General features: G+C 45.0%; 3 protein-coding genes across 4 annotated transcripts; 2 read left to right on the top strand and 1 right to left on the bottom strand.

Moving 5' to 3' along the window:
* Positions 1-184: 184 nt before the first annotated feature.
* Positions 185-9,337, top strand: LOC110534134 (dipeptidyl peptidase 3). Its single transcript, XM_021618819.3, has 18 exons — positions 185-472; positions 1,016-1,352; positions 1,556-1,645; positions 1,734-1,871; positions 1,981-2,055; positions 2,137-2,227; positions 3,504-3,634; positions 3,768-3,898; positions 4,014-4,072; positions 4,167-4,361; positions 6,060-6,172; positions 6,288-6,380; positions 6,919-6,981; positions 7,217-7,341; positions 7,524-7,644; positions 7,803-7,982; positions 8,117-8,279; positions 8,457-9,337. Exons 1-18 carry the CDS (start codon positions 429-431, stop codon positions 8,597-8,599), a joined length of 2,292 nt encoding a protein of 763 aa, XP_021474494.3. The 5' UTR covers positions 185-428; the 3' UTR covers positions 8,600-9,337.
* On the bottom strand, positions 9,307-17,454 carry rin1a (Ras and Rab interactor 1a). Its single transcript, XM_021618818.3, has 10 exons — positions 17,145-17,454; positions 15,598-15,792; positions 15,405-15,519; positions 15,218-15,290; positions 14,791-14,882; positions 13,594-14,643; positions 13,150-13,458; positions 12,912-13,043; positions 10,314-10,480; positions 9,307-10,112 (listed from the first exon to the last, which is right to left on the bottom strand). The coding sequence occupies exons 2-10, from the start codon at positions 15,790-15,792 to the stop codon at positions 9,798-9,800; spliced, it is 2,448 nt and encodes an 815-aa protein (XP_021474493.3). The 5' UTR covers positions 17,145-17,454; the 3' UTR covers positions 9,307-9,797.
* A 410-nt stretch (positions 17,455-17,864) lies between these two features.
* LOC110534135 (uncharacterized) lies at positions 17,865-27,494 on the top strand. Of its 2 annotated transcripts, none has more exons than XM_021618821.3 (4): positions 17,865-17,960; positions 18,822-19,191; positions 20,595-21,495; positions 21,586-27,494. In XM_021618821.3, the coding sequence occupies exons 2-4, from the start codon at positions 18,834-18,836 to the stop codon at positions 21,866-21,868; spliced, it is 1,542 nt and encodes a 513-aa protein (XP_021474496.1). In that variant the 5' UTR covers positions 17,865-17,960; positions 18,822-18,833; the 3' UTR covers positions 21,869-27,494. The 2 variants fall into 2 exon arrangements, with proteins under 2 accessions (XP_021474496.1, XP_021474497.1); XM_021618822.3 differs by having other exon boundaries at positions 17,940-18,074.
* Positions 27,495-27,713: the final 219 nt, after the last annotated feature.

Raw genomic sequence — 27,713 nt, 5'->3', positions numbered from 1 at the left:
AGACACGTTTAATACGAATTGTTTGAACAACAATGTGATGAAAGTGTATTTTCACATAAAACGATTTTTCAAATGAATATGCCTTAATCTTAATTCAACCCCAATCCCTGGTTGTAGTCCCTAGAGAGCCCAACACCCATTGTCTAACTGTTCAACGGACCCTTTGAAAGAATCCTAACTAAATGATTAAGTGCCCAGTAGAGGTCGGTGTGTGAAAGCAAAGCACCGGAACCACGGCGAAATCTCGCGTTTGAAGAAAATAAACACGTGATCAAACTGAGCTTTGGACCTAATTGATCAGGTGATAATGTAACTTTGAAACGAGCATCAGTACTGTACATTGTTGTCGGATCACTAGTGCTTTGAAAACGTAATCGGAGCTCCGGTACCGATCGTCCCATCAATAAATATACCACAATCACTGCTGGATGTTTCGTTGTAACGTGATTCAAGGCTTGCGTATTTGGAAGAGGTAGCTACACCATTTTTTTTTTAAAATGTAGCAAGCTACACAGGGACTCACAAAGCATTAGCTAGCTGACTGACTACTGGTAGCTAGCCTTGTCGAACACACGTGGTTTTTCTAGGTAACGTTAGTTATAAAAATATATATTTGGTATAGGTACGCGAAGCTAGCTGTCAGCCTGTGCATAGTTGGATAGCTAGCTACCGGCTATTACCATGTGCTACTGTTAGATAATTGAAATTATTTGTGGTTACCAATTTCTCTAAGTGTATACTGTATATACTTGGGCGTCCCCTACCTTAGTTTGCTGGAAAGTTTAATCGAACTAACCTGGCTTTCGCTCCCAATGGATAGATGGATGGCACCTACTGTAACCGACATACTAGCTGTCTAGTTAGTTTTGATTGCAATGTATTTTAGTTGCCGCTAGGAAGGATGCTCGAAATGTGTCACTTGACGACTTGAGACGTAACCTGTGTGTAAATCTACCCATGCAACTACAACTATTTCTTAATGCTAATAATACCATGCATTTTTTTTGACATCTAGCTACACATTCTCAGCTGTGAGCGTTGCTTTGAAAAGGAAGCCGCAAGCATCAAGACAGTTGTTCACCATGGTGGACTCTCAGTATTACCTCCCCAATGACATTGGGATCTCCGCGCTGGACTGTACTGAAGCGTTTCGCCTGCTGTCCCCTAGAGAACAGCTCTATGCGCACTACCTCTCCAGGTCTGCCTGGTACGGAGGACTGGCTGTGCTGCTGCAGACCTCACCCGAGTCTGCCTCCATCTTCGTTCTCTTACAGAGGCTGTTCCGCAAGCAGCCACCAGCACAGCTGGGGAATGTGGCTACTGCAGCTGGACTCAGTCCTGAGGAGTACCAGGTAATGCACCTACCCACAGAGCCTGGAGAAAGAATGAGTCAAACAATGTATACACTGTAGAATTGGAATGTCTAACCACACCCAGATGGTACAGGCTCAGCAATTTATCAGGTGATGGTGCACAGTGAGCCTGTTGTAATAACATGCATCTTCTGTGTCTCAGCCTGACTCGAGATAATAATAGCTATTGTTTTTTTTGGCAGGCCTTTCTTGTTTATGCTGCTGGTCTCTATGCCAACATGGGCAACTACAAGTCATTTGGAGACACCAAGTTCATTCCCAACCTACCCAAGGTAGATAATCTTCACTTTTTTAATGTCTGAATTATAAAAGCCTTGACGGAATGGTTATGTTCTCTAATAACCACACATTGCGGCATAGGAGAACCTGAAGGCCCTTGTGTGGCAGAGCCAGGCCTTCCAGGACAGCCCCAGTGAGATGGAGGCCCTGTGGGACAGCTGCTCCACCCTCCTCTACTCCCTTGAGGACAAACAGAAACAGCTGGGCTTGGGGGACAAGGTAAGACCTCCTGGTGCCAAACACTCACCTCACGTTTGCCTGGTCTGCTTAAATAAATCCTATGTACTGTAGTTGTTGATAATGATGTCGCTTTGTTTCTGGTCCGCAGGGAATCACCACGTACTTCTCGGGGAACTGTTGTTTGGAGGATGCCGAGTTGGCTCAGAAATTCTTGGACTCAAAGGTGTTTGTTCGCGTATTTAAGTTTGTTGTCTTTTGTGTCCGTGTTCGGATTGCAGGATTTAAAGAGTTGTCTCCCTTACAGAACCTGAGTGCCTACAACACGCGATTGTTCAAGAAGAAATCCGAAGGGAAGAGCTGCTATGAGGTGCGCCTTGCGTCTGCTGTGCAGGAGGGTGAGAGTGACTATTTCCTTTTTTTAAAAGCTATGCCAGTAAAGACGCGCTATAAATTATGTCAGAGCTCAAGCTCTGAGCTTCACAGCTCTGTATGCGTTTTGACTGACGGTCGTTCTGAACTTAAGCATCCTCCAAAACAGCATGCGACCAGAAGTTGCACCCATCCCTCCCGCTAATCGGGCAACTTTTGCACATCGTTGATCTGAGCGAGGGCAATGGTGTACATTTTAAGAGGACCCGATGTATTTTGAAAGATGAGACGTTGGCGATTCAAATAAATACCTCTTTGATGAATTGCAAGCAAACCCAAACACCGGTGAGTCGAGAAAATGCACGTCACATTTCCATATCGTAAAACTCATCACTACGTTTGATGTGCAGTTTACAAGATGATGTGGCGTCATACCCTGGGTTGTTCCGAACAGAATGAGCCTGTTTCATCACAACAGACAAAATTCATCAGGGAACACGCACTTGACCGCATGCTTGACGATTTCCTATGCCCGCCAAAATTGCGCCCTGTTTATCTGAATTGTCCCGTGAAAGCTTAACACTGTAAAATGGGATTTTATAACTTAGCTAGTCTTGTTGGCAATCGAACAAGCGTTCAAATGATGCCCACCTGACCCAGATTGTGATTCTGTAGTGGGCTGTTTCTGGATTGTGTTAACAACAACGATAATTGTGTGATGGCGGAGATGCAGGGTTGTGTTCCAAACAAACGACTATAAGTGTTCTTGCTCGAGTTCCTCAACGGCACACCTAGGAGAGCTCAAATCAAGACTTATAAGTGCATTGAAGTTACTTAGGAACTGTGCACACCTTGGAGAGGTGTATATGTGTGGCCCTTGGAGACACCAGCTTGTCCTCACACTCAAACCCCTCGTCATTTGTTTGTTGTCTTATGTTGCACCAACCCGACATTTTCCAGGAATTTTCTTATATTACTGAATGTATTTTCGGATTTCGTTGTCAACAAATGCAGCGAGAGGTACAGTAAATGTAAAATGCCCATTAAATCAAGTGCAATGTTTGGATTCAGTCTTGATAGGTGAACTGTTGTCCTCAATGTTGGTCCAATCATTTTCTGATCATCTCAACTGTTCCCTTTTTAAAAAAATCGCTACCATGTTTACGCAGTTCATATTTCTTCTGTAAGGAACATCTCAATTTAGCCCTATCCATACAGGCCAATTCCTACACGTGTAAAGGGTTGACGTCAGTAATGAGTCCTCTCTTTTATTAAATCCATTTTTCTCTGTCATTGCTCTAGACTGTGCAGTGGATGGGGAGAGGGAGACCAGGTGCGGCAGATATGACTTTGAGGACCGTGTCTTCACGGTTTCCAGGGGAGACTATGATCACCTCATGAAGAAAGTGAGCGAAAATCTGGAGAAAGCTAAGGTCAGTTCAAACAGTATTTTAATTAAAATGTATGTTTATCCCTTATCGACGAAAGTACGTGACTCAAAACTACTAATGCGTCTTAACATGTCAAGTTTGGTCCCATGCGAACCGTCTTCCTTTTTAATGGTAGGACCACGCGGCCAATGAGAACCAGAAGCGAATGCTGGAGGAATATTCGCGGAGTTTCACCTTTGGGTCCGTGGAGGCGCACAAGGAAGGCTCTCGTTTCTGGATCAAAGACAAGGGGCCCATTGTGGAGAGGTGAGAAAGCGCTGCCTTCCAGATTTGGCCTTCTGGTCTGTGGATCACAGAAACAATTCCTTCCCCTGTCGTTTTTTTTCTCAACTTGATGTTTGTCTTTTCCTTTCTCTCCTAGTTATATTGGCTTTATCGAGAGCTACAGGGATCCCTTTGGTTCCAGGGGAGAGTTTGAAGGTACAAATTAAGAGGCAACGCAACCCCTATTATCATTACGTGTTTTTGAATACTCTTTTGTGATCGCATCGGGGTTTGTCTCCTCTTTCCTCAGGTTTTGTTGCCGTGGTGAACAAGGCGATGAGCGAACGTTTTGCTAAGCTGGTGAGCTCAGCCGAGGTGCTGCTGCCAGAGCTGCCATGGCCAAAAGACTTTGAGAAGGACCGCTTCCTCCTGCCTGACTTCACCTCCCTGGACGTGCTGACGTTCGCTGGCAGCGGCATTCCAGCGGGCATTAACATTCCCAACTGTGAGTGCCACGTCTGAACTGACTCTTTATTCGGTTAATATTGACACGGCCGATCCACACCGCATGTTCGTTCGGGTCTCGAAAGGATCTCTAATGAGTTCGGCTTAATGTCGGTCAATTCCATGTGAAAAGGACCCACGAGCACCAATATGTGAAGTTTATAGGAGCATGTCCAATGAATGTCGAGTCTATGTTTTTGGATACATTTTTCAGCCATTTTCCATCTTAAAACTTAAACGATGGCTTTGATTTGTGGTCAAACAGATGAAAAGGGTTCATAGAAAACATCCACCAGAGATGTTAAAAGTTATTATTGTCTTAAAAGTTATTGCAAATGCATCAAACCACCATGTTGAAGTAAAGACCCCCTGACAACTAATATCGACACTTCCGTTTAGTTTGAGAAATGATTTGCCTTCTGTGAGAAACATTGTCATTCCGTTACCAAAAACCAACATCTTTAAGATATTTTCTCATTTCTGAATGAAAGTTCACAAAGTAACAAGTAAAGGTAGACCTACCAATTAGTGTTTTTACTAATATATTTTATGAATTTAGTGATTCAAACCCGAAATTCTGTTACCGAATTGGGAACAGAATTACTGCATCTGAATTGGCTAGTGGGAAATCATAGTCACAAACCACAGTTAGGTCACCTGCTACTGCCTCACTCTCTCTCTCTCTCTCTCCAGTTATTGTTACAGTACCTCTCCTGGCTCTTACTGACATCTACCCATGAGCCCCCTCTCATTTCGTTTACTTTAACCAGCATACATGGACGTTTTAAAAGTAGTTGAAATTTGGTCAGTCCGCCCTGGCCCTGTTTTCACCACGTCCACAGACATACATTTTTGGTCCGACCTTGATTTGGCTCAAACCTTAAGACGTCGGTGATTTGGTTCAGATTTGATCCAGTCACCAATCAAAGACGTCTATGTTTCCCGACTTTGGACAGCACAGCGAAACAAGAGTACTGTAAAGAAATGTAGAGTACAATGTAATGTACTGAACTTTACTGTACTGTGTTGTCCAGACTTCTGAAACCTCTATGATTGGTTCAGATTGGGTCCGAACCAACTACGTTTGGTCTTGTTTGGGGCGGAGCTCATTAGAATAATAGCCAGGCTGTAGAATAATCCCCATATGTAAAGGATGGCATTGTGTATTTCTACCTTTTTTCTTTCTGTACATATTCAGGAGACATCACCATGAAGAGAATAACATTTATATCCATAATTATGCATTTCTGTATAGTACAGATCAGTGACCCATAATGCAATTCTGTTACCGTAATTCTGTTACTGGGTGTAAATCCACTTCACTTACTGTAGTTCGATAACCAAAATATATTTTTTTGTTTTAACCCGAGTTGTCATATAGCTGACACCCCATTATTTCTGCAGACATCTTGGGATCTTAATTCAGAGTAGGAATTAAACCGTTTTTGGAAAACGTGGTCGTGTAAAAGAGTTTTCATCGTCATTCTGTTACCGAACTTTGCACCTGCACATTTTTTCCAGTAAATGTGTTTCTGGGGGAGAGAGAGATACATTTTTTTGTGTACATCTTTCAAATAAGTCCTAGTGCATATTTTTATGGTTTGTTAAACGTTGATATCAATCATTTGGGGGGGGGGATTTTTAATTCCGTTACCATGGAATTACCCCGTTATCTCCGAGTGTGTGTCTGTTTGTCTAGATGACGATATCAGACAGTCAGAGGGCTTTAAGAATGTCTCCCTGGGTAATGTTCTGGCTGTGGCATACGCTACCCAGAAGGACAAGCTCACCTTCCTGGATGAAGAAGACAAGGTAATCAACTTTCTAACTATGAAATCCGTGCCATACCAAATAACCACTAAGACTGAAATAACAATTATGCCCATCAGATCTTTTTTTCCTTCAATGCTCTGTCTGTTTCTTTCAGGATGTGTACATTAAGTGGAAGGGGCCCTCTTTCGAGGTGCAGGTTGGCCTCCATGAGCTGCTGGGCCATGGCAGTGGAAAGCTCTTTGTCCAGGTGAGAGAGAGCCATCTCCGTTCATGTTCATGTCCTGTACGGTCAGTCCTGGCATCTATAGCCCTTTCTATGAATTTGAGTGTTTACATGTCTTCAGCTCAAACACCCAGCTGTTCACCACAACAGTGGCGGGGCACCACTGTTTTATTGTTTGAACGGATTGCCCCTGAACATCTTGACCATGTTTTGTTATAATCTCCACCCGGCACAGCCAGAAGAGGACTGGCCACCCCACATAGCCTGGTTCCTCTCTAGGTTTCTTCCTAGGTTTTGGCCTTTCTAGGGAGTTTTTCCTAGCCACCGTGCTTCTACACCTGCATTGCTTGCTGTTTGGGGTTTTAGGCTGGGTTTCTGTACAGCACTTTGAGATATCAGCTGATGTACGAAGGGCTATATAAATAAATTTGATTTGATTTAGTGTGTTAAAACATCTGGTTTAAAATCCATTGTGTTTACAGTCATGTAGTCTCTGAACGGGGGATGCACAGTGCTTTGTGACTGATTTAGTGTTTTTTTTTATGTGTTGTCATGTGAACAGGATGAGAAGGGAACTTTCAACTTCGAGCAAGATAATGTTCGCAATCCTGAGACTGGAGAAAAGGTGAGCCTATATACCTCAGTCATTTGGGATCATACTTTTATTTATTTCTGTATATTTTCTTTATTCTTTCGCTTTGGTCTCGAGAGAGAATGATTTTGAGAGAGCGTAATGGATTGTTGTGGTTCAGTAAACTATATGTTTTAAGACTGATGGTCGTGACCAATGTTAAAATGTCTGGTTGCCGATGAAGGGGTTTAAGTGAGTATTGGTGTAAAGTATGGTTTCTGTGCTTCAGATCACCACCTGGTACAAAGGCAACGAAACATGGGACAGCAAATTCTCCACCATTTCTTGCTCCTATGAAGAGTGCAGGGCCGAGTGTGTGGGGCTCTACCTCTGTCTCAACAAACACGTGCTCAGGTCTGTTAATCTGTGCTCTGGTCTGTTTAGCCGTGCTCTGTTCTGTTTAGCCGTGCTCTGGTCTGTTTAGCCGTGCTCTGTAGTCACTAAACCTACATTTTTAATATAAAAGCCGAATGTATTAACGGTGATCTCATGCGGGTCAGGACGCTGTAACGAGGATGTTGTCCCTGGGTTTGCAGTATCTTTGGCCATGAGGGCGAGGATGCAGAGGAGGTGGTGTACGTCAACTGGCTCAACATGGTGCGCGCTGGCCTGCTGGGACTCGAGTTCTACACCTCCGAGAGCAAGAGCTGGAGACAGGTCAGCTACACTAAAGTTCAATCATTTACGAAGTACATCAGCCTCACTTGATCATGCTAGCTTTCTGACTCTATAGCTCATTGAATATCTTCCCCACTGCCTGTGTGTGTGTCTTACCCCGCTGTGTGTTTAACTAAACCCCCTGTTCTCTGTCTCAGGCCCACATGCAAGCTCGATTTGTGATCCTGCGGGTGCTCCTGGAGGCTGGCGAGGGGCTGGTGACCCTGAAGGAGAGCACAGGAAAAGATGGGCGCCCAGATGCCCTTATAACACTGGACCGCAGCAAGATCCACACTGTGGGCAAGGGTGCCATCGAGAGGTTCCTATGCAAACTACAGGTACAGCTGTAGAAGGCTTGGAAATGTCTTGATCGTGGCTGGGATTACCGGGATAGATGATCAGCCGTCAATATTCACAATAAAAGTTGAACAAAGTCTCCATTTTGACCCATTATTGTCTTTTGTCCCTGCAGGTCCTCAAGTCCACAGCCGATGTGGAGGGAGGCAGAGCTCTGTATGAGGGCTACTCGGCCGTGTCCGACGGTGGTTCTCACAACTTCCTGTGCCTGCGGGAGACGGTTCTCCAGCGCAAAGAGGCTCGCAAGATGTTTGTTCAGGCCAACACAAGGGTCAAAGGTTAGTCTTCCCTGTCTTAATGCCAAGAGGGTTATCCACATTTACATGGCACAGCTCTTCATGTTTAACATCGTCCTACTAAGTGGTCAACCTTCACGGAAAGACGATGTATCACCCTAAACCATTCTACTGACACACGTGTCCTTGGAATTCTTGTTGCGTGTTTGTCTGATGCAGGTGACAGTGTGGAGCTCGTGGAATACGAGGGCAGCGCGGCTGGACTGATCTGCTCTTTCACAGAACGGTTTGCCGACGACGCCGAGGAGGTGGAGGCCCACCTGCTGGAGCTGAACAAGAGGGATGCCCCCTGCTGGTTCTGAGTGAACGGTGCAGATACACAGCCAGAGCAGCGCTAAGACCCAGACATGCTGCCGTCATGCCCACGCCCGCTCCTGACTGAGACACGCCCGGCCTGTGTGGACTTGTCATAGGAATTGATCTTTCGGTGCACTGTCAAAATGAATTTACAAATCAGTCGTGAGTGGAATGCGCAGGTGGTTATGGCTGTGATTAATGAGCCTGGAGACATTCTTCGCCCTCAGAGGCACAGTTTGTAACTACATTAAGCCCTTATCGTTATGCAGTTCTTCATTTCCCTCTGACGGTATCAGGAAGGATAGGAACGGTGTAAGCAATGTCATGCAAATTTGACAGCTGAAGGAACTCAAAAGTTCCTAGTGGTAGGAGCTTGGAGTCAGTTTGAAACGAGGCCAGGGTGTAGAAAAGAAAAGTGACTCAAGGGAACCATACACGGTTCGCCATCAACTAATCTGTCAATCAAGTCTAAACCACCATATTAACCTTTTTATGTCGACACATTTCAATTGCTGTTTGTCTTAGAGAAAATTTACAATTTTTATTTTTAAAGAAGTCCCTCCCAATAATGCTACTCATTGGGTAAGTTCTTTGTCCCTTGTGTCCAGGGCACTTGAAGCACTACTGTGACATGGTCAAAAGCAATGCATTTGTGAAAGGGTAGACAGTACCGCAAATTCTCTTGGTGAGGTTGGTAAGAAACAGCCTGTACAAAAATAAAATGTCATTTTTTGTTATTTTAATATCAATGTCTGTTCAGTTTGTTTGTCATGCATTATTAAAGGTATCTCGGGGAGCTTGTGTAATGAGCTGCATGAACTGATACACATTGAAATAAGGGCATCGCGGAGTGCCTGGACACAGCCCTTAGCCATGGTAGATTGGCCATATATCACAAACCCCCCCAAGGTACCTTACTGCTATTATAAACTGTTTACCAATGTAATTAGAGCAGTAAAAATAACTTTTGTCACACGTGGTATATGGTCTGATATACCACGGCTGTCAGCCAATCAGCATTCCGGGCTCGAACCAACCAGTTTATAATTTACACTTAGGGAAAATGGTAAACAGAATGTCTAAGGTACTTTGCAATATCCACCCAGGCAAATGTTCATTTAACATATTTTAAGAATAAAGCACAAAGCAAGTCTTTCTTGCAGTTGAGTGGGGTTTAAGAAAACGTTCACAACGCGTGGGTACTCAAGGTGATTCCACAAGGTCCACAGCCGCCTCTCTTGTTAGTTTGCAAGTCTTGAGTCCATCCTGTTTGGCTTTCTGGTATATGAGGGGTGTTCCACTGCTGCCTTGGCCCTGTAGGTCCTGGATCTGGGCCTGGGCTGGGAGGGCTTGAATCTCCCCCTCACTCCGCCAGTACAGCTTGAACAGTCCTGGGTCGTCCACCCCAAACTTAGCAGCACAGAGCTGGGTCAGGGCCTCCCCACTAACTCCTGCCCTCCACTGCAGGGTTTTTATCCAGCTGCTTTCTCCATCTTGAAACAGAACCTTGACAAACCTCTGCAACACACAATTAAAAGAAAGTTTCCCATGAGAACAGTTCACATCAAAGCAGTCCTACTGGTCACTTTGGGATACAGGGATTTCCAACTGTCACATATAATTCCACATACCTTAGGTATGTGTTGGTTTCTGTTTAGTGTTAGTGGTAGGTGTGTAATTCTATACAGCATTGGTGCTAATAAATCATTTGAGTCGTACCAGTTGCTCTTGTATTTTTTTCTGGCTCAGAGCCTGGCTGCTCCGGCGCCGGCTCCAGTCTTTCAGGGAGTCTCTGGCCCCCTGGGTCAGCCCGCTAGAGGGCATTTCTTCAGGCAGGCTCTGGATCAGGCACAGGCTGGCATACACACTGGTCAGGTAGTACCCACCTAGTACAAACATTGCAACACTGGATTATGATGGCTATTTGGCATCATATACTATTTGAAATATTTCACATTTAAAGCATAAATACTTGTGTATATACAGTACCAGTCAAAAGTTTGGACACACCTACCTACTCATTCAAAAGTTTTTCTTTATTTGTACTATTTTCTACATTGTAGAATAATCCTGAAGACATCAAAACTATGAAATGTCACATATGGAATCATGTATTAACCAAAAAAGTGTTAAAATATATTTTGATTTGTTTATATTTTAGATTCTTCAAATGAGCCACTCTTTGCCTTGATAACAGCTCCCCACACCTGGCATTCTCTCAACCAGCTTCACCTTGAATTGTGATAGTTTGTGCTCAGCATATGTGGGAACAAGGAGTTCCCACATATGCTGAGCACAAACTATCACAATTGGGTTGAGGTTGGGTGATGGTGGAGGCCAGGTCATCTGATGCAGCACTCCATCAATATCCTTGGTCAAATAGCCCTTTCACAGCCTGGAAATGTGTTGGGTCATTGTCCTGTTGAAAAACAAATAATAGTCCCACTAAGCGCAAACCAGATGAGATGTCGTATCACTGCAAAATGCTGTGGTAGCCATGCTGGTTAAGTGTGCCTTAAATTCTAAATAAATCCCAGACAGTGTCACCAGCAAATCACCCCCACACCACCACCCCCATGCTTCACGGTGGGAACCACACATGCGGAGATCATCTGTTCACCTACTCTGCGTCTCACAAAGACACGGCGGTTGGAACCAAAAATCCCAAATTTGGACTCAGACCAAAAGACAGATTTCCACAGGTCTAAAGTCCATTGCTTGTGTTTCTTGGCCCAAGCACGTCTCTTCTTATTATTGGTGTCCTTTAGCAGTGGTTATTTGTAGTAAATGGACCGTGAAGGCATGATTCACGCAGTCTTCTCTGAACAGTTGATGTTGAGATGTGTCTGTTACTTGAACTCTGTGAAGCATTTATTTGGGCTGCAATTTCTGAGGCTGGTAACTCTGGAACTTAGTCTTCTTTTCTTGTGGCGGTTATCATGAGAGCCTGTTTCATCATAGCACTTGAAGAAACTTTCAAAGTTCTTGAAATTTTCTGGATTGACTGACATTCATGTCTTAAAGTCATGATGGACTTTCGTTTCTCTTCGCTTATTTGAGCTGTTCTTGCCATAATATAGACTTGGTATTTTACCAAATAGGGCTATCTTCTGTATACCACAACACAACTGTTTGGCTCAAACACATTAAGAAGGAAAGAAATTCCACAAATGAACAAGGCACACCTGTTAATTGAAATGTATTCCATGTAACCTCATGAAGCTGGTTGAGAGAATTCCAAGAGTGTGCAAAGCTGTCATCAAGGCAAAGGGTGGCTACTTTGAAGAATAAAATATATTTGATTTGTTAAACTTTTTTTGGGGTTCCTACATGTGGTTAGAGCATTGGGCCAGTAACTGAAAGATTGCTGTATTGAATTTTATTTATTTATTTTACCTTTATTTAACCAGGTAGGCAAGTTGAGAACAAGTTCTCATTTACAATTGCGACCTGGCCAAGATAAAGCAAAGCAGTTTGACAGATACAACAACACAGAGTTACACATGGAGTAAAACAAACATACAGTCAATAATAAAGTATAAACAAGTCTATATACAATGTGAGCAAATGAGGTGAGAAGGGAGGTAAAGGCAAAAAAAGGCCTTGGTGGCAAGGTAAATACAATATAGCAAGTAAAACACTGGAATGGTAGTTTTGCAATGGAAGAATGTGCAAAGTAGAAATAAAAATAATGGGGTGCAAAGGAGCAAAATAAATAAATAAATTAAATACAGTTGGGAAAGAGGTAGTTGATAGGGCTAAATTATAGGTGGGCTATGTACAGGTGCAGTAATCTGTGAGCTGCTCTGACAGTTGGTGCTTAAAGCTAGTGAGGGAGATAAGTGTTTCCAGTTTCAGAGATTTTTGTAGTTCGTTCCAGTCATTGGCAGCAGAGAACTGGAAAGAGAGACGGCCAAAGAAAGAATTGGTTTTGGGGGTGACTAGAGAGATATACCTGCTGGAGCGTGTGCTACATCCCTGAGCTGACAAGGTAAAAATCTGTCGGCAGTTAACCCACTGTTCCCCGGGCGCCGAAGACGTGGATGTCAATTATGGCAGCCCCCCGCACCTCTCTGGGTTGGGTTAAATGCAGAAGACACATTTCAGTTGAATGCATTAAGTTGTACAACTGACCAGGTATCCCCTTTCCCTGATTACATGGGTTATTTCATAGTTTTGATGTCTTCACTATTATTCTACAATATAGAAAATAGTTTTAAAAAATGTAGAAAAACCCTGGAATGAGTAGGTGTGTCCAAACTTTTGACTGGTACTGTAGTTGTGGTTAACGGTTTGATCGTTTTCTGTCAGCCTTACCCTCCCCTGTCAGCCACGATGACTCCAGCAGCTCCATCATGTACTCCACCTCCACAGACAGCTCTGGCATGTTACACTGTACAATGACATAGGACAGGGCTGGTAGGAAGTCATCTGCACCGAATTCCTTGCCTGCTCATGGAGACAAGACAACTTTACCACGAATGGAAGGGATAGCAGCTGTTGGTTCTGTAAGGTTTATTTCTTTACCATGTTCTCTCATAAAACAATCCCTCACCTGAATTGTCCGTCATGGCTTTATAGATGAGCTTGCAGACCTGCAGTAGCAGCACAACCTTGTCAATGGGCGAGTAAGCCCGCCTCATGAGAGCTAACTTCTGCCGCACCTTCTCCACACCGGCAGCATCCGGCACTCCCACCCGCACTCCAAAACACTCCAACGGGGTCTTTCCCCTGGCCACAGCCAGGCTCTCTGCCATGCTCTGGGTGGAACCGTCTCGCTCATGCAGAGTTTGCAGTGTCCTGTCTATCTGTCCCTTCAGAGGTTTCAGCACACAGCGGAACATGGCTTTCTCCAGCACCAGGTCTGCACACAAACACACATTCATGAGGTCACATGTAGAGGGAAACATGGTAGCAATAGTTGTATTTAAAATTACTGAGCATATTTTTACTGTTTATTTGACTTATGCCTGCTGTTTGGGGATCAATGTTGCTGTACCTTTCTCATCATCAGGCACCATGGTCTCAATTGGGGGTTCTAGGTCTCCACAGTCCAGCAGGAAGGTCTTGGCTTGGGAGAGGAAGAAGCGAATGCCCTGCAGTAGCTCTACGCTAGATCTCTGGCACTGAGGCTTGATCGCCTCCCGCTGCTGCCTGAGGAAATCCTGCACCAGGACACCAAACGCAATCCTCCTGTCACGGGACAGGTCCTCCACCAGCCTCGCCACACGCTTCTCTGGCACGAAGAAGGACACGAAGACTGCACTCAGCTTGCGCAGGACTGAGACGGGCTGGCGTGGGGGCAAGGTGCATGGGGGTGAGGGGTTACTGGTACCCCTTGTGAGGGGAATTCGCTCTGAGCTCTCCTCTGCCTCCTCCAGGCTGCTGAGGGAACTGCTGCTGTCCAGCTCACTCAGGGAGGGAGCATACCTCTGCTCCAGCAGGAGACTCACCTCCTCCTCACCTCCTTTTTCCTGGGCCAGTCCCTGCAGGAGACCTAATGGCACATGGTAGTCCTCCTCTGCAGTGGGAGACAGTGTGGGTGTGACCCTGGTCTTCTGCGGAAGAACTGGAAGAACCAAGCATGGCTGCAAATAGTCTGAGTCCTCCTGGACGGGTGCTGTCCCTCCCTCACCCTCCACTCTGGCTTCCACTGCTCCACTGGCCCGCTGGACCTTCTTGCTCTTAATATTTTTCTTGGCCAGCAGAGGTGGGGGAGGGGGAGGGGCAACTGGTGGGGACAAAGGGCTAGAGTTCTCAGTCGAGACACGCACCTTGAGGCTGCGCTTGAACTGGTGGCGTTTGTGCAGTGCAGGATGGGATTGCAGGAAGAGTGGGTTGATGAAACAGAGAGCCCCTTGGCCTGCTGCCCCACAGTTCAGCTCCCGGGGGCTGCGTGTTTGGATGGGGCAGAACTCCTGGAACAGGGTGGGGCTCTCCTGGGGCGTGGCACAGTCCTCAGGGGTGGGGCTAGGGGGCAGCGGTGCCGCCTCGACTGGTGGGGGCCCATTGCGTGGACCTCTGAAGTTCAGCTGGGAACTCCAGAACTCTGAATGAAAAATAAGCAAAACTGTGTCGGCATACTTCCTCAACGCTATCCTTGACGAGTGGTGTACGGTACACAATGGCAGCTAGCATTACAACGATTGCCAACATCTTGGTTGATCAGACCTCTGAGCCACTCTGTGGTACCTACCCACGCCCATGTGTGAAATGGACTCCAGCTGTTTGTGGGATGAAGCCTTGACTATGGCCTCAGGGAGCTCCAGTGGGAAGGGCAACACATCCCTGAAATAGACAGCACATGGGTTTTATAAACAGGTCTAATTCTAGTAGGTTATGATTTGGACCAATAATGAGAGATAATGCAGATCTAGATGGATAACACTGGTTGACATTAGTTGTCTAAATGCCCTAAACCCATTCTACAGTGAAGCCAAGAAACACTGCTCTTTATTTAGCTTTACGTATCGGCCATCAAGGCCATCGGGAAACAGCAGTGTGCGGGTTTCTTCTTTTTTCTCATCTTATTCAACTGTTGCCATGCACCTGCAACAAAGAGAGCTCAGATGTGCAAGTGCCTTTTGAGTTTTGAACTGTGAAGCCAAGTAAAAGGCCCATACCGGCTAACACAGTAGAAGGCAATGAGCCGGAAGAGGTCAGGGAAACCGATAGCCGCTTTCTCCAAAGAGAAGGCTGTGAATGGAAGGGAGACGGAGGAGCAAGAACAAGGTCATTAGTTAAAAGCCCTTGTTATTCATAGCAACAGGCTGTAGATACAACATCCCTGCCTTATTTTTCATCACTCACTGGAGTCCACTTCGCGGATGACAAATTGTTTGACAAAGGAGGGAACGCTGTCGTCTGCAAGCCTGACACACAGCACTTTCTTCTGCGAGGTGTTGGACTTGCGCACCAGAAAGGTCTACAGAAAGGCAGAGATATACACACTTAGGTTGTGTTTTGTGTGTGCGCGTCAGTGCGGTGTGCGTGCGTGTCTCACCCCAGGCGGCTCCCGCTGTAGGATGTGCAGAGCGGTGGCAGAGTTGATGGACAGCTGCAGCCAGACGGGGTGTGTGAGAAGCAGACGGTCCAGCACACTGATGTTCTTCAGGGAGCCACGCTGAGGACAAGCCCGCCTCTCTCCTACCAGCTCCCCGACCGGCTCAGGGAAATCATACACCGGGTCCTCCTGCATCTGTGGAACAGAGTGTACAGCATGCACACACAGGTACTGTATGGTATCTATGCACCATGCAGTTATGTGGTTAGGCTTTAAGGACAAGTTGCCACAATGATGCTTCCCATTCTGCACTTCATCATACCAATGCTTCGGAATCAGCACTCTTCCTGTTCCCTTCTGGTGCCACTAGCAGGCATCATGTCATGACGTGCCCTGTGTTCCGTGCTGACCACTACTTCTCCATAATTTTGGGAAACTCCCACACCCTATTACTTCCTCAGAGTAATCTGGAAGGTGTATGTCATCAGAGTAAGACTCACCACAATTGCGAGGGTGTTGTAACGTGTGCATATCCTAAGGATCCTACCATCAACAGTGAACTTGCTAGGACTGAAGTATCATTTTGTGTTCGCTTGTTAAACCCTTTGAATGTGAGAAGGTGCGGCTATATTTTAACAGAGGTGGTTTATATGCACAGGCTGTTATTATGGGAAATTACAGGATGTCTATTCCTCCAACTTCCCTCCAGGGATTTGCTGCTGCTGTATAAGACAGTCCTGAGTCCAACACAATATTTGAGAGAAGGGGTGGTGATGCTGGCTGCCCAACTTCCCGCTAGAAGTTTGGCAAGTCTAGACTTGGTGAGGTGGTAGAGACAGGCACTGAAAACACTCCAAACCTACTGAGCCGTGTGCGAAAATGCAAATCTAACTTTGAAACAACTGAGAGGTGCAAGTCTAAAATGTAAGGCAGTATCTTCAATTTGAATTCATAATAATGCAACAAAATGTCCAGAATGAGTAGCCTATACCAGAGCCCACTTTTGAACCTCATGAAATTATTGTAATACTGACAATAAAACAACTGTGACCTGACAGGACCTGAATATGTCACCAGAACTACATAAAGTTGGAATAACAAACAAGCATTTTTATTATTGGTTTATTACTGGAGTTATACCATTTTTTTTATGTTGGGGAACCACAGGTAAAAAATATAGGCATAATTAACCGTCGACTATATTGTAATAACAGACCATGAAATCAAAGGTTATTTCAGTAAATAGAACATTTTGATTTTGTATCATTTTTTTAATGATAATAATACATTTACACCATCATATTTGTGGACATGGTATTGGCCTCCAACGTACTCCGCACGTTGTATTTACTGACGCGTTCTGTAACTCTGTAAGAGGTAACTCTGTAAGAGGTAACTCTGTAAAACTCTGTCACTTCTGTGATATGTACTCTTTTTACATACCTTCAGTTAATCGGTGACAGGTCTCGTGATTTCAGTAATCAAACAAAGATTCAACTGTTTCTTATTTTACACTTTAAAATAAATGGCGACATGACAAAATGTACCTTAATCTTTCCGATCCCCTGTCGTGTGAGAGGTTATGCTGAATATGCCTGCTGTAAATTCCACTTAATCCCTGGATGTCCAAATGCCACAGAAACGTCTAAAGTATAGACAACTGTAACAGACCGAGATCTATTGACATGCCATGTTGGCGCTGTCTGGACTGTCCAGGCAGAGATCTCTCTGTGTAGCTGTGATTCAGAAGTTCCTCGCATTCCTCTGCTCTGTCTTCCTTATATTTTCCATTCAGTTTGGAGAGAAACAAACCTGGCTGGGACCAAGGCTAAATACGCATGCGCCCGTAACCACCTTGTGAAACATCTCCTGAATACAGTATTGTCAACGGGAAAATCGCCACTAAAACACAATTCAAATCTATTGTTTATTCTGTCCTTCGTGAAAGAGGGTTATATAATTCATCTGCATAAATGATTTCTAAACTTCTGAGTGGTCATCATCACCATTGTAAACAAATGTATGCAGCAGTCAGGAAACAGGTCAATATTTTACAGAACAAATGTCCGTTTAATTTGGCGCACACACTTTTGCAACGGAGACTTAGATAGACAGACATGTTAAATGCAACAATAAGAAGGACCTAAATGGTTGAAACACTAAGTGGTAGCCTATTTGTTGTACACGCCACTCAAACAATTTGCTCATGTTCTGATGCCCACATTGTAGCAAAAATATTGTAGCCAGCCTTGTGCAGTATTAAAATCACGGGTTCTGCTCCAGTCTGTTGTAGGAACTATCACACGTCACTCGCTCAAAGATCGGAACCGGATGTGGTCATTGAAAATATTGCACCGCGTTAGGTAAGATGGAAGCGCAGTGTGCTTCGCTATTTTTTTGTTGGTTTGAGTTAAACTATTGTTATTTTTTTTGTTCAACTCGGCAATTGTCATGAATACACAATGTGGTGTTAAAATGTACAGTATACTCTAAATTGTTGCAAATATATGTAACCGCTTATGAAAACGCGACGCAAGATTGCTAGCTTAGCTAGCAAGCTAACTTGGCTAGCTACTGTTACTAACTCCAATCCGCGCCGATTTGATCTTTTTAGCTAGCGTTCCTAGATTTATCTTGTGACCTCGGCTAATTTATGTTTTGCAATATACAGCAGTTTCGAGTGATTCTATGACCATCTCATGTTTCCCGGTCTGTTGTTGCCAAGCATCTCCGAATTGATGCCACCTCGACTCGATAAGGGGGGGAGGGAACTAACAGTAACTAGTTGGCTAATTTAGCATTGCAAATGCTAGCTAGCAAGCTTTGCAAATGTTAGCCAATTAACTGAATCATTGCCAGCAGGTTTGACCATGGACTAGTTTATCTTCATGTTTTAAAAATATTGTTAATTACACGTCACGTTCGATTAAACTACTATATTCATTATTTGCCTAGAGTACACGTCCCTTTTCAGTTCTGTCATTTATTTTTTTTTTTAAATAATTTGAGAACAAATTCTTATTTACGATGACGGCCTACACCGGCCAAACCCAGGGCCAATTGTGCGCTGCCCTATGGGACTCTCAATCACAGCCGGTTGTGATACAGCCTGGAATCGAACCAGGGTGTCTGTAGTGACGCCTCAAGCCTTAGACCGCTGCGCCACCAGCTGAAAGATAAACTAACTTAGCTAGGTCAGTGACACCCTCCTGTTCTTTCCCCAGGTGTGCCCAGCCATGGAGTCGACAGATAAGAACAATGCTATAAAGCTCTTTGTGGGGAACCTGGCGTTGGATACCTCTCAGGAGGACCTGACACAGCTCTTTGGGCCATACGGACAGGTGGTCACCTGTAGTTTACTCAGGCAGTTTGCCTTCATCCACCTTCAGGGAGATGGTGCTGCTGATCGAGCCATAAGAGAGCTGAATGGACGGGAGTTCAGAGGCCGCAACCTAGTGGTTGAAGAGTCCCGTGGGCGGCCCCTGAACTCCACCAAGGTGTTTGTTGGGAACCTTAGTGCCATGTGTTCTGCTGAGGACCTACAAGAGCTCTTTCAGACCTTTGGGAAAGTTCTGGAGTGTGATAAGGTCAAAGGTGAGCCATGTCGTTTCCCCACACCTTTTCATGCATTTACTTTGTAATACAGCAAAACTTCAATTTAGTAAATAGACTAAATGTTCTTGTTTGTAGCGAGGTCTCCATCCACTTGTCAATGTTTTTTTTATTTTTTACTTTTACCCCTTTTTCTCCCCAATTTCGTGGTATCCAATTGTCTTCTCTTTGCTGCAACTCCCATATGGACTCGGGAGGGGCGAAGGTTGAGAGCCTTGCGTCCTCCGAAACACAACCCAACCAAGCCTCACTGCTTCTTGACACAGTGCCCACTTAACCCGGAAGCCAGCCACACCAATGTGTCGGAGGAAGCACCTGGTGACCTTGTCAGCGTGCACTGCGCCCGTCCCGCCACAGGAGTCGCTAGTGCGCGATGGGACAAGGACAACCCTGCCGGCCAAACCCTCCCCTAACCTGGGACGACGCTGGCTGCGACAGAGCCTGGACTCTAACCCAGAATCTCTAGTGGCACAGCGATGCAGTGCCTTAGACCAATGCGCCACTCTGGAGACACGTCGAAAGATTTAAGCAAATAATCTAATATTCGCACAAAAAAATATGCCCATTTTCATGGCAGAGTTGTTTCCATTAGACTGGCTTTTTGCGGATAAAAAGCTGTGCGTATTGACTTTACATAAAAAGCACTGTCGTATAACTTCATTTGCCCAAATAAAAAAAACTAAGTTCTATGTGTTGCCAGCCCGTTTTTAACTCTGATGGTTTTGCGATAATTAAACAATTTGCCCACTGGTCTTGGGTACACGATGGGATTATGGACAAGAGCAGGATTATTTTTATTGGTCAATTTGTCAAGAGTATCTCGATGTAAATGGCAGCCAAGCACCGATCATCATATTACCAGCATTCAAATTAAGATATTTAATGGAACCACGCTGTGAAGTTCATCACTTATTTTGTCTGTAATGCTTTTTCACCTCGAAGCAGGAGGGCCACGCAACATAGCATCGCGTGAATGGAAGTTTACTTCGCTATGATGGTTATTATACAAACAATTGGTAAAATAATATATATATATATATATATATATATATATATATATATATATATATATATCCACCAATGTTTGTCGCACCCATAATATTTTAGTCCCCCCCCCACACACACACACACACACACACACAAACACAATTGTCGCATGTATTGTGTTTTGTAAACATTTAGGAAAGTGTATAGACCATTTGGGCGGCAGGTAGCCTAAAGGTTCAAAAGAAACACGTTTTTCTTTTAGCTGTTTCTGTCAGGCTTATCGAGAGTTTTTTTTAATTAATCCAACATACTTTCCTCTCATAAAAATATTTGAATGGAAACAGTTTGGTGGTTAAATTCATTAGCTTGCTGTGTTGTCCTCTTGTGCTTGTTTACAGCGAGGCTCTCTTCCTCGGCGGGCTATGCCTTTGTGCACATGGAGCGGAAGGAGGATGCGCTGCAGGCTATCGAGGCCCTCCATGGTACCACCTTCAAAGGCCGACCCCTCTCTGTGGAGCTCTCCAATGTGCAGCCCAGTAAACCCACCACGACTACAGCCAAGGTCCCCGTTATGAGTCACTATGCCACTGAAAGCCCCTCCATCAACCCTCATATGGAGCACCACCAGAGTCAGGCTGCTGTACTGGCTGCTGCCGTTGCTGCAGCTGCAGGTCTGCCTCTTCAGGTGCAGCAGAGCTTGCACAACTCTGTCTACAACACAACAAGCTTTGATCCCACCTACGCTGCGCTAAAGGGCATGACGGCAGCCAGCGCCACAGATGGTACTCCAGTGAGCCCTGCGGTCTACGGTGCCCTCGCCAGCCAGGTGTACGGCTCTGTAGCGGATCAGGTATATGACTCTATAGCCAACCAGGCCTCCGCCTATCAGAGTTCAGCGACACCAGACGCAGCAGGTTACAGTAACCAGTACGACAGCGCAGCTGGGGAGGCATCGTCAGCCCAGGCAGCTGGTAACCCGGCCTACGGCGGGGCCTCTGCTTTCTACAACGGTAGCTCCGCCTATGGCTCCACGGGGGGTGCAGACCCCACTGCCCAGGCCATCTTTGAGGCAGCACGGGCCCGCTTCTTCCAGCAGGGCCAGCAGGTTCTAGCTGAGCAGCAGGCGGGGACTAAGTCAGGGGACCGGGACCGCAGCCCAGTGCGGCGCTCCGCCCCTCTGCTGCCTGACCCCGTGCCCCAGCCCTTTCCCCAGCCACGCCCCAAACGCCGTGCCCTCCTCCCAACACCACCCGGCCGACCAGATGACCCTGCGGCTGTTGACGGAGACCCCATTGCCAGGTACGTAATGCACCTCTGAGAAATGCCTTGATTTTTGCACATTTTGGGGCAGTTTTGATATTTTGAATGCGTTATTTTTCTCAACTTCAGATGCTATGCAGAGTACTATCAGCAGGTCCAGCAGTACCAACAGTACCAGCAGTACCAACAACAGTACCAACAGTACCAGTATGGCTACCCACCACCAGCCCCGACCCAGATGCCCACCCATCAGATGCCCGTGCAGGCCCCGCCCCCGACGGAGGCCCTGCCCCCAGGGCCTGCCACCTATGCCCCAGCTAGAGCGTATGAGCCACCTTCATCACACAAGGAGCCCCTCCTCCGCCGCCCTGACTACTCCCACCTCCACATGCCAGAGCCCCCCTACCGATAACCCTTTTGATTGCAGTGTGTGTGTGTGGGTTTTGAATGTTGTGTGTGTGTGAGAGTAGTTCTGGTCCGACTGTGCATCACTGCAAAGTGCCCATTTATAAGTCCCCTGTTCTGCAGCTTTTCGTATCTGAACACATTTCTAACTAGTTAATTTGACTTTATTGTAGGCCTGGTCTTGATAAGAAAGCTGCCCCACAAAACAGTAATCTGTATTGGGAAGTCGTTATGGTAGTTTCTTCTTGATTGCGTATTGTACTGGGTGCTCTTTAACTACAAGTAATCCTTATTCATCCCCTACATTTTAGTTTAGCAAAACAAATTCTCAAATTTGCAAGAATATTCATCCATACCAGAGGAGTGCCTTGTTAAAAGCCTAGCTGGAATATTTTGTCAAATACATTTGTGTGTGTGTGTGAGAGAGCATGGAAAGGAAGTGCCCAAATCAATCCATGCATTTTGTTAGCAGGCCCTTGCCTCTATCCTCGAGGTGACCTTTAGCTCCTCCAAATTTAACCATTAGTTCACGTGTATAGATGAGAATTTTTATTTTTCCATTGGCCAGATTCCATTTGTTTTTATTTGTATTGCCTTCATCAAAGACTTAATATGGAAAGTCAATGTTCCAATAGGTTCCAGCGTAATGTAGATATTTGGGTAATAAAGTGGTTATTGGGTCGCATATTGGGTTGTCATGCCCACAGGCGCTAAGCTTGTGTTTAAAAAAAATATTTAAAGCAAGGGGCAAAGTAGCTTTACATAAGGACCGGTGTGAGTGCATGTATGTATGTGTGGGCATGTGTAAACCATCTAGGGGAACAATATAAGCGTTTTTGATAAGTCACTTTTTATAACAATCACAGGAATACACACACACACAGACCTCAGTCATCAGTCTTTATCTCCATAAAGTGTGGTGCTGGGGCTTTGGGAGAGACACTCGGGCGCTTTACTGCACCGGGGAAAAAATGGGGGGGGGGGTCACTTTTTCCTTGCACACAGCCAGCCTCTGGGGAATGTGGTCCTTGCGCATGTCTCACATGACCTTCTGTTAGATCTGATCAAACCTCTCAGATAGAAAGGCCAACAAAGCAGACCATTTTAGTATCTGATAGTCTAGCTTCAAACTCACATTTTCTTGGGGAACTAGTTTTTAATTTGCAGCCTGTGATACATGAATACTTTCCTCTATTTGTATTATACCATGAATACTATCCTAGTGACTTTTAACTGGTTTGACCTCTTGGTCTAAACGTAAAATGGAGATGTGGCAGGTGCATGCAGAGGGCTTCCTTCAAGCATGCCTTTCAGGATCTGAGGGAATTCAACTGCCATTTTGGGCCTCACCTTCTTTTCTCCAAAGGACAAAAACGAGTGGGCTTTTCTCACACACAGTACATTGTGTGGTTTGACGGGACGAACTTTTGACGGTTTTCTTTGTTTTCTGTTGGTTGAAGTGAACTTCCTGTGCGATCGTGGTAGTCATATTCTGTAAGCGTGTTTACTTCAATTGGACCACCAAATTCAGGAAGTGTCTCAAATGGAATGTGGAGCCATTAGGCTCCCCAGGTTTGAGCGAAAACATATTTGTTCCTATTATTCAGTACCTAATGAAACGTTACACTTCTCAAGCTTAAGTAATGAGAGTGATTTGGTTGGAGAACAAAGCAGCACCATGCGAACTGTAATCTTTCAAAATTAAAATGGGAAATGTTAGCCCCATCGGCTTAATTATTAGACATGCGATTAAACTTGCTGTAAAATCGTTTCCATGTTTTTTCAAAGGATTTACTAATTGTTTCAGCCTTGCACGTCTAAATAGAAACAGAAGGCGAATTTGCTGCTCTTACATTCTTGATTATTTCATTTTCTATGAACTGTGACGATCATTTTGAACCGGTTTCAATTCGGCTCTACCACTTCATTACACCTACACTACATGACCTAAAGTATGTGGACACCTGCTCGTCGAACATCTTGTTCCAAAATGATGGGCATTTAAAATGGAGTTGGTCCCTGCTTTGCTCCTGCAACAGCCTTCACTCTTCTGGGAAGGCTTTCCACTAGATGTTGGAACATTTGCTGCAGGAACTTGCTTCCATTCAGCCACAAGCGCATTAGTGATGTTGGGCGATTAGGCTTGGCTTGCAGTCGGCATTCCAATTCATCCGAAAGGTGTTTGATGGTTGAGGTCAGGGCTCTGCAGGCTAGTCAAGTTCTTCTACACCTATCTCGACTAACCGTTTCTCTATGGACCTTGCTTTGTGCATGGGGGCATTGTCATGCTGAAACAGGAAAGTTTCCACTGCTCTAGAGTCCAATGGTGGCGAGCTTTACACCACTCCAGCCAATGCTTGGCTTATCTTAGGCTTGTGTGCGGCCATAGAAACCCATTTCATGACGCTCCCGACGAACAGATCTTGTGCTGAAGTTTGGAGCTCTGTAGCGAGTGTTGCAATCGAGGACAGACAATTTTTAATTGCTTCAGCACTCGGCGGTTCTGTTGTGTGAGCTTGTGGCCCTACCACTTCATGGCATTGTTATTCCTAAATGTTTCCACTTCACAATAACAGCACCCACAGTTGACTGGAGCAGATCTAGCATGGCAGAAATTTGACAAACTGACTTGTTGGAAAGGTAGCATCCTATGACGGTGCCACGTTGAAAGTCACCGAGCTCTTCAGTAAGGCCATTCTACTGCCAATGTTTGTCTATGGAGATTTCATTGCTGTGTGCTCGACTTTATACACCTGTCAGAAACCGGTGTGGCTGAAATAGTCGAATCCACTAATTTGATTGGGTGTCCACATACTTTTGTGTGTATATATATAGTGTACCTCAGAACACTCAACAAACCTCATGTCAACCGTGGGTGTTGGGAAGGTCTTCAACTGTCCTGTCATTATCACATATTTTTGTAGCGTTGTAGACTACAGTTGCTTACTGGATCAGTTTTGATTTCTGTTAGGAAAATATTGATTTGTTTATATATGGCTTTTTGTGATGTTAACTGTAGTGCATGACCTTGTTACTTTTACTGCACTTCCAGCCATTTTCCCTTCTCGCTAATTATTACAGCTAAAATGGCTCCTGGGCCCCTGGATGCCATGTTGCGTGTGACGGGGAAGAGAATTAGAGTCGCGCAATGCCGTGGACGCAGTCCCCACAAAGGTAAAGCCCTCTGCCCCCGACCACGCCTGCACTTCGACCATACACTTCCCCTCATTGACCCCACTCCTGCACAATGAGGCTCTCCATCTTATTATTTCTTTGAGGTCTGGGATGCTGGAAGCCCAACCCGCCCAGTTCAGACGTAGGGGCCTGAATGTCTGGCCATGTCCCCTCATTGGAGTCCTAGGATGGCTTATAAGGGTTAACTCCACCAGGCACTTACACTATGTAGCCTTTGCAGACTCACCTGATCTGGGTTTGATGTGACTAGAAATCATCCAGCCTTTTCATGCCTCTTTCTGATGCCATTTTCCATAAGGGAATTAGATGACCCATCTACAGTAGTCAGGGTTTTTTTTTTTTCCTTTTCATTCTATTTATGTTTTTAAAGGAAGTAATCAGCCAAATTGAAATGAGCCACTAATATGTCATTCAATAAACATTGAAGTAGTCCCTCCAGATAGAAATAACCTGTAGTCAAACAGATTTAGGAAACTATCGTATTGTAATTGAGGATGATCAGGCTGGGGTTTGCCGGAGTTGTTGCGCATGTTTGTGTTGTGGCATATTTTTCTGAGGTATTTCCAGCGAGACGTGCGTTCACTCTCAAAACTGAGGTGTTCCAGCTGTGCTTTGAAAGGCTAAGGACGCAGTGGTATGCAAAAGGCCAGCTGAACGGAGGGAGGTAGGGCTATCGACAACTGTATCCCACGCATGTTGGGTGAGTAACCAATGCACCACTGACCGGCTCAAATCCACCTACCCCCCCCCCCCCCCCCCCCCCTCAATCTGCAACACAACGGCCAACCCTCTCACTCTTATCCCATAGCCAATACATCCTACAGGCCTACAATACCATGGCCTAGAGGGAACATTCCACCGCTGCATTGGCTTAGAAGATATGAATGCCGAGAGGACACCATTCAGTATTATACCTCCCATGTCTAGTTACATTGCAAAGTCTATTCTACATTTCCTAATCGCCCGGTTAAATTGTCTAATTGCAATTTGCATACCTTGATTGGGAACCCTTAATGTTATCTCGTGGTTTATTTTTAAATGGATACTTTGGGATTTTGGCAATGACGCCCTTTTATCTAATTCCCCTGAGTCAGATGACCTCATGGATACCATTTTATGTCTCTGCATCCAGTATGTTTCTCGAGCCAATTCTAGCTAGCGTTGGCACAATGAACATTTATGGTATCTACTAGCATGCCAGCAGTTACCATAGATTTTCAGTCAGCACGCGAATGCTAGTTAGCAATTGCACAAACACCAGTTAGCAACTTCCTTCAAACTGTACGCAGAAGCATAAGAAATGGTATCCACGAGTTCATCTGACTGGGGAAGTAGATAAAGGGCTTCATTGACAAAATCCTGAAGTATACCTTTATGATTTCATAGGCTGCGTTTACACAGGCAGTGCAATTCTGATCTTATGCCACTAATTGGTCTTTTGACTGAGGTCTGACAATCGGACTACACTGTGTACAAAACATTAGGAACACTTGCTTTTTCCTTGAGACTGACCAGGTGAATCCAGGTGAACGCTGTGATCCCTTATTGATGTCACTTGTTAAATCCACTTCAGTCAGTGTAGGTGATGGGGAGGAGATGGGTTAAATAATGATTTTTTTTTTTTAAGCCTTGACACTATTAATGCATAGGTTGTATGTGTGCCATTCAGAGGGTGGAAGTTTTAAGTGCCTTAGAACAGGGGTATGGTAGTAGGTGCCAGGCGCAAGAACTGCCAGTGTGTCAAGAACTACAAGGCTGCTGGGTTTTTCATGCTCTACAGTTTCCCGTGCGTATCAAGAGTGGTCCACCACCCAAAGGATATCCAACCAACTTGACACAACTGTGGGAAGCACTGGAGTCAACATGGGGCCCAAATCCCTGTAGAACGCTTTCGACACCTTGTAGAGTCCGTGCCCCGACAAATTGGGGGCTGTTCTGAGAGCAAAAGAGGGTGCAACTCAATATTTGGAAGGTATTCCTAAAAAGAAATTGTGCGCTCAGCCTACGGTACACCTTGTACAGTTTTGAATCAGTTTCCTTACTCATCTGTTACATTCAGGTTCTAAATTGCCACTAACCACATACTACTAAACAATTGTTCTCCAGCTCCCCCTTCTCAATCTTTTGTGCATTGGAACTCCTGACAACACATTTTTCACTAAGGGACTTGTTTGAGCTCATGTGGATTGAGACTGAAAAGGATATGTAAGATGAAGCTTTAATAGAAATCAGGGAAAATACGGTGAATCTGTAGCTTAGCGTTATTTGTCCATTACAGAAAAGGAAATATACAGGTTGCTGATTGCAGAACCATTTATTTGAAATCTAAAAATGATAATCGCCTGAAATGTTTTCATTTCCTTTTTGACATATTAGATAAATTGAGACCCATTGTTCTGTGTTACTTGTAAGACTTAATAAATGTACATTTGACACGACCAGTTTGTTTTGGCTAGCCTACTTTTTGACGGGCATGGAAGGACATGTTTACTGAAAGGTTTTGCTTTGCACTATTACTGCGGGGGGTGACGGTGGATTAAAGCGCTTCATATTGGACTTTTATCCTGAGCCTGCAACCCCTGGTTAGTGGCAGTTACCCCCTGGCCCTGTCACACATGGCTACAATAATGTCATTGGGAATGTATCCTATATCTTAC

This window comes from Oncorhynchus mykiss, chromosome 10 (assembly GCF_057628025.1).
Source record: "Oncorhynchus mykiss isolate SJ-2025 chromosome 10, ASM5762802v1, whole genome shotgun sequence".
Taxonomy (NCBI): domain Eukaryota; kingdom Metazoa; phylum Chordata; class Actinopteri; order Salmoniformes; family Salmonidae; genus Oncorhynchus; species Oncorhynchus mykiss.
Note: the sequence above shows the minus strand (reverse complement) of the source record. Positions and strands in the feature narration are given on the sequence as shown.

What these genes read in the sequence shown, in the direction of transcription:
- LOC110534134 (XM_021618819.3), top strand. Translation starts at nt 429, where the DNA reads ATGTTTCGTTGTAACGTGATTCAAGGCTTGCGTATTTGGAAGAG. An exon ending in AAGGGGCCCATTGTGGAGAG is followed by an intron (nt 3,899 to 4,013) that starts GTGAGAAAGCGC and finishes TTTCTCTCCTAG; the next exon opens with TTATATTGGCTTTATCGAGA. An exon ending in CTCAACAAACACGTGCTCAG is followed by an intron (nt 7,342 to 7,523) that starts GTCTGTTAATCT and finishes CTGGGTTTGCAG; the next exon opens with TATCTTTGGCCATGAGGGCG.
- rin1a (XM_021618818.3), bottom strand. Translation starts at nt 15,792, where the DNA reads ATGCAGGAGGACCCGGTGTATGATTTCCCTGAGCCGGTCGGGGAGCTG. An exon ending in GCCTTCTACTGTGTTAGCCG is followed by an intron (nt 14,883 to 15,217) that starts GTATGGGCCTTT and finishes TGTCTATTTCAG; the next exon opens with GGATGTGTTGCCCTTCCCAC. An exon ending in GGTGCCTGATGATGAGAAAG is followed by an intron (nt 13,459 to 13,593) that starts GTACAGCAACAT and finishes GTTTGTGTGCAG; the next exon opens with ACCTGGTGCTGGAGAAAGCC.
- LOC110534135 (XM_021618821.3), top strand. Translation starts at nt 18,834, where the DNA reads ATGGAGTCGACAGATAAGAACAATGCTATAAAGCTCTTTGTGGGGAAC. An exon ending in GGAGTGTGATAAGGTCAAAG is followed by an intron (nt 19,192 to 20,594) that starts GTGAGCCATGTC and finishes GCTTGTTTACAG; the next exon opens with CGAGGCTCTCTTCCTCGGCG. An exon ending in GACGGAGACCCCATTGCCAG is followed by an intron (nt 21,496 to 21,585) that starts GTACGTAATGCA and finishes TCTCAACTTCAG; the next exon opens with ATGCTATGCAGAGTACTATC.